General features: G+C 33.0%; 1 protein-coding gene across 1 annotated transcript in view; it reads right to left on the bottom strand.

Moving 5' to 3' along the window:
- LOC117105881 (sialin-like) overlaps window positions 1-5,943 on the bottom strand; it is a gene marked incomplete in the record, with an annotated part of 14,579 nt that overhangs the window by 2,005 nt on the left and 6,631 nt on the right. The window contains 3 exon segments of the mRNA XM_033247189.1: window positions 1,042-1,191; window positions 2,228-2,361; window positions 2,949-3,044. Coding sequence (XP_033103080.1) covers window positions 1,042-1,191; window positions 2,228-2,361; window positions 2,949-3,044 — 380 coding nt within the window.

Raw genomic sequence — 5,943 nt, 5'->3', positions numbered from 1 at the left:
TTTAGATTTTTATTAATCTGTGTTGTTAGGGACCTAAAGTTTTAACTTTTTATGTCCTTTACATCTGCCTACAAATAACAGTTAATTGTTGATAATGGATCCATCTCCAATCACTGGAGCTGATAATTTTCAACAAATTTCGTACCACAGTTATTAAAAATCAACGGCTTGAAGAGCTGGCGAATAATATGCAATGCATACTATAGCTAGTTTTTACTGAATTAAGAAAGTTATAAAAAAATTTACTTTTGAAATTTGGAGTGTGAGTGGGTCCGACAAACCTGCATTTTGAAAGCCTTATATATAATGATTTCTGAAACCAAAAGTTCTATTTATATTTTCATTAATTTTGGGTGTCGTAGGGACCTAAATAAATAACGTCCTTTACATATCTGTAGGCCTACAGATAAAATTTTTAATAATGGATCACTGCAATCACTGTAGCTGATAATTTCAAACAACTTTCGTACCACAGTATTAAAAATCAACGGTTAGAATAACTGGCAAAATCCCCCTTTCCCTATAATTAGTAAAATAACCATATTAGTAAAATAATAGGTTTAAAAAAGTGGACTTTGAGGGTACAGGAGCAGGGACCTAGAGTAGGGATTTGGGGGCCTTATAATTGATTTCTCAAACCCATTCTTAAATTTTCTATTTTAATTTTTAATAATTTGTGTTTTTAGGGATCTGAAGAAGTACACTGTTTTATGTCCTTTACATCTGTAGGCATCTAGATAACTTGTTCATATGGATCAATTTGTAATCACCGGAGCTTGATCATTCCAACAAATTTCATAACACAGTTATTAAAAATCAACAGTTTGAAGAGCTGGCAAATATAAAATGAAATGCATACTATGGCATTTAGCAATAATTAGAAAGAAAGAAGACCTTTGGAATGGGGAGGGGGTGTCCGCAACCTCTGCACTCCCTGCCTACGGGCCTGCCTACACTGTAATATTGTTCTTCAGCTTACTGCTAGAGTTAGGCTTTAGAGTTAACCCAAGTACTCAAAGGAGGCGTAAACTTTACACTTACTGTTTGAAAATCGTATCCTAAAACTGAAGACAAAAATGTTGGTATATCCGTAAAGAAGAAATATACGCCAAAGTCGAATGAAAAGTAACTTATGACGATTGCCAAAACTGGTGGCGAGGTAAAAATGGACAGCCATGGAACGGATTTAATCTAAAATATGATTTGAAATAAACACAGAAGATTAGAGTATTAGTTAATCATTATTATTAAAAACAAAACTATTCACATCACGTTTGCACTATAAAGAACCTAGTATATCCTTCGAGACGAGTAGGGGGATACCCCGGTGTACTGGAACAGGCAGCACCTGTGGTGGACGACGAGATTTGCTGGTACCGGGTAACCGGGTAGCACAGACACGAAGGGACCCTTAGGGGTGAAGAAAGTCATTGATCGAGTTCCTAGTCCACATATCAAGCGCCCTGAGCATCTTACATTAGATGGATATGTGCGCTATATAAAACCTGTCTCTTATTACACTATTATTATTATTATTATTATTATTATTATTATTATTATTATTATTATTATTATTATTATTATTATTATTATTATTATTATTATTATTATTATTATTATTATTATTATTATTATTATTATTAAAATGAATTTACCTTGAATTTACCTTGAACCATAGGACTTGAGAACTTAGCTCATTTGTCCCTCCATCGTCATTCGTACAAACTCTTCAGTTACGTACGGGCGAAACTTAAATTGGTGGTGTACCCATATTTTGAAATACCCGATTTAAACTGATGGACAGTAGTAGAATCAACCACCTAACTGGGCAGGGCATTCCAATCATCAATTACTCTAACTGCATAAGAGTTTTTTCTAATATTAAGCCTAAAACGAGGCTTACTTAATTTATGTTTATGACCCCGGGTTTGCTTATATTCAAACTTCTGAAAGAGCTTCACTTCATCAATACTTTCTAATCTATTAACAATCTTGTTATTGTTATTATTATTATTAAAATGAAGTAACATTACACTATACATATCACATTTATACAACAAAATGTCGAATACAATTGATATAAAATGTATCTATAAGTAAGATTAATATAAAGAGCTGTTTAATTAAAGACGTTACGAAGACGTCCTGTTATTATATTTTGCATATAGATCTATATTTACTCGCTTTGGCATATCTATTGGTTTGATAATAATAAAAAAAAACTTACTTTGATATCCGATTCCATTGGACTTGGGTTTGAATCGAGCAAGGCGAGCTCATTCTGTGATATGCATGGATGTTCGTTTGCTGTATCGTATACAAACACTGTCCAAAATAAAGCCAAAATCAAGCCTACACTGCCTGTCGTTACACCATTTTCCCCGTAGAAAAACGGTTCGATAAAAAGTGGAATAATAATGATAGAAATATATAACCCAGTTGAATACTACAATGGATGTAAATAAATATATCTAAACGGGAGAACGGATTAATCACACTGATTTTTCTGTAATTTATCTTTTTTCTTCGTATTTTTTTGTTATTAAGATATTCCTTGGTTAAGATTTTTTCTATTTTCCTATACTTATTTCTGACAGGAACTGTATAATATACAAGATACAAGATAACTTTATTGTCCGAAAGGATATTACATTTGGATATTACATCGTATGAACAATTTTAGAAAGTCAAACAAATATAAATATAAAGGAGGTGTTAGATACGGTATAACTTCCGACATAAAGTCTACAGTACAATATATACAACACAACATTACATAAAGATAGCCAACCAGCAATTAAAAATTCTAATTTAATATGGAACAAAAGAGTTAACCGACTTGTTCTACAGTTGCAGCATTTTAATCTTTATAACCATTATTATTAACATTAGTACCGTGTGTAATGCAGCTGAAAGAGATCTTTGTGAAATATATTATGCTTACTTACCGTACGTATAAAAAGACAATGGCCATCCTCCAAGCACATTCATTGAGCAAAGCCTAGTAGACAGTAGACTCCCAACAGTGATACCCATCTGCATTCCTAGAGTCAGAAAGCAATGAGTACCTAGGTGAGAAGGGGCCCCAGTGCAGGAAAAATTTCCGGGCCCTTTGATGTGAAGGATCAACCGAGGACCGTAGGCCTAAGTTATGGCTAGTGGGTCTCGGGAAGGTGTGTGGTAGGAGCCACAAATTTCCCTTGTGGGGTTGTGGAATCCATAAAACATCCGATGTTTTTCAGGAGCCGTGTTTTGAATCTAAAGAATGACAATTTTAGGAGTAGATACAGTGATTCATGTTTACAGAAATTCGTCTTATGAAGTGCTTCTTTTTACTCGCTACACTACGAGGGAGTGGAATGGGTGGAACAGGTAGCACAGACACGAAGGTACCCTTTGGGGACGAAGAGAGTCATTGACCGAGTTCCTAGTCTACATATATCAAGCACCCTGAGCGTTTTATATTAAATGGATAGGGCGCTATATAAAACTACATTATTATTATTATTATTATTATTATTATTATTATTATTATTATTATTATTATTATTATTATTATTATTATTATTATTTATTATTATTATTATTATTATTATTATTATTATTATTATTATTATTATTACTATTATTATTATTATTATTATTATTATTATTAATGGCCTAGGCTAGTAATAAATACTAATCATAATCGGAACCTTCGTAACTATTTCAAGGGAGGCGTATTGTCTCAGCAGGTATTCTAAACTCATGGTATTCAAACGACCCATTACCTCCATGGTTCAACTGATTTTTTCATAAAAATTTTCTCTATGGGAATAAAATCTATTTCGATTAAAAACGCCTAAATGGTTAAGGGGTCAGACACTATCATCAGACAAAAGATGATTTTATTAAAGCATGTAATCACATTGTGAACATTTTATCTGTTTGACGCAAAAATATACTCAAGAGTCCCTACATAGTACTGTTTTAAAAGTTACCAACAAAATAACAGATAGATACTTGAATTATACTACTTAATATATAATACTTAAATTAACATTAAGCCCATTGTTGGCGAAAAGATTTGCTTGCTCGACGGGCAGGGGGTTGATGACCCCGATAGTATTGTAAGTGGGCAAATGCCGCCTTGATGCTCTCGAGATTCCAGGTGGTAAAGGCTTCGAAAACTTTAGAATTTTACACTAAACTGATATAATCAATTTAAGGGTCTCAAACTAGGTCCAGGAATTCGAAATAGGGGGGGGGGGGCGCGATTTTTTGTCGACGACTCAGCCTAGCCGGTTGGTGGCGCTATTTGCTGCCATGGCTTGTTGCGAAGCCTAATCAACAACGAATACAATGACGTAAAGATGACTTAATTGTTTTTTTTGGAAGGAATTCTTATTGCAAGTACAACTGTTAGGCACAAAGGAGGTCACTTAATATGTAACAGACTGTAGGCACTTATTCGACCTGTCTGTAGTTACTAGCAAAGCTATAGATCTGAATGGTGACGGTACTAGTAGGCTCAAGCGCATGGGGTCACGATTGATTTACTTTACGCAGTAAAGTATTAGTATTTTAGTAAAGTATTATTGCAGTACTAGAACAAAAAACTTATTGTCTTTTCTCCATCTTCGGAAGTATAACTCATCGTCCTATGCCAGTGTGCCAATGATTGTAGTAGTAGTGACTTTTTAAATGTGTTATGTCTAGTATGTTTATGTTTAATTACAAAAAGCAACGGTGTGTAATAGTTATACCAGGGAGATAAAAATTCTAATTGTTCACGTACTAATAATATTATAAATAAAGCAATTAAAAATGTATTTATTAGGCCTACATGTTTACAGAAGTTTGATTACCAGTACTTTGATTACTGAAAGTTTGGTAACTGAAATTTATCGAAGACGTATGACGTATCAGGAACCTAAATGCTAAACCTTTACTTATTTCAACTTTAAATAAATAAATCAATAGTAATAATAACAATAATAATAATTGTCATTATACAGTAAAACAAACTTTAATTCAATTAGTACTGGTTTTTTATTTTCTAATTTCAATACCTATTTATTACTGTTACTGTTTGATGGTGTTTTTTAGATACGGTACCTTTTTCCTTATGCTTTTATTTTCATAACTTTTACAAATGTTAATGTTACTTAGCTGCGAAGTGGTTTATGGTAGTTAATGCATAAATAATGTCACGTACGAACAATATTTGTATTAGACCCTCTAAATCTAGGTTAGTTCACTCATCATTTTCGGACATCAACCTTTTCCATTTTATTTATTTTTTTCCTTTGCGTTTTTAAATAATTTATGTTTTTTAATCAATAAATTGATTTAATTTAATTCATGGACAAAAAGCTCACGATCGCAAAAAAGGCTCTTGTAACCTTGTCACAAGCTTTGGCCTATTCACTCAATAAGCGGAAGCCGCTACAAAACAACAACATGAAAAGAACATTACAATTTCACTTGTAATTATGATAGTATTTAGCCTAAGTTTCCTGATTAGTAAAATATGAATTATGCAAATGAGTAATTAGCATATCACACACGTACGAAAAACTAATAACCTCATTCTTCTTATTACCATCTTGAATTATCCCAAGTTTGAAATTAATCGGATTTACCTAACTTTAGTTATCGTAGTAACAAACAAAGGCCAAACAGTGACAACGACGACGACAACGACGAAAGATGAAGATATCCGAGGCAAAAACAATAGCCTCCCGGGGCTTTGTTCCTTTGGGGAGACTAATAAACTCACTGAATAATAAGTATGATCGCCTTAACAACATATTAACAAAATATCTCCAATGTAAATTATAAATTTTTTAAAGATTTTTAGCGAAGTTTATAGATGCTATGAAAATTACGCCCTACATTTTACGACGAACCTGTGGATGGGAAAACAGTGGTGGATCTAGGGGGTGAATAGGGTGGCTAGCC

Source organism: Anneissia japonica, unplaced genomic scaffold (genome assembly GCF_011630105.1).
Source record: "Anneissia japonica isolate Jap-2015-1 unplaced genomic scaffold, ASM1163010v1 scaffold287820_len75323_cov149, whole genome shotgun sequence".
NCBI classification, from domain to species: Eukaryota; Metazoa; Echinodermata; class Crinoidea; order Comatulida; family Comatulidae; genus Anneissia; species Anneissia japonica.
Note: the sequence above shows the minus strand (reverse complement) of the source record. Positions and strands in the feature narration are given on the sequence as shown.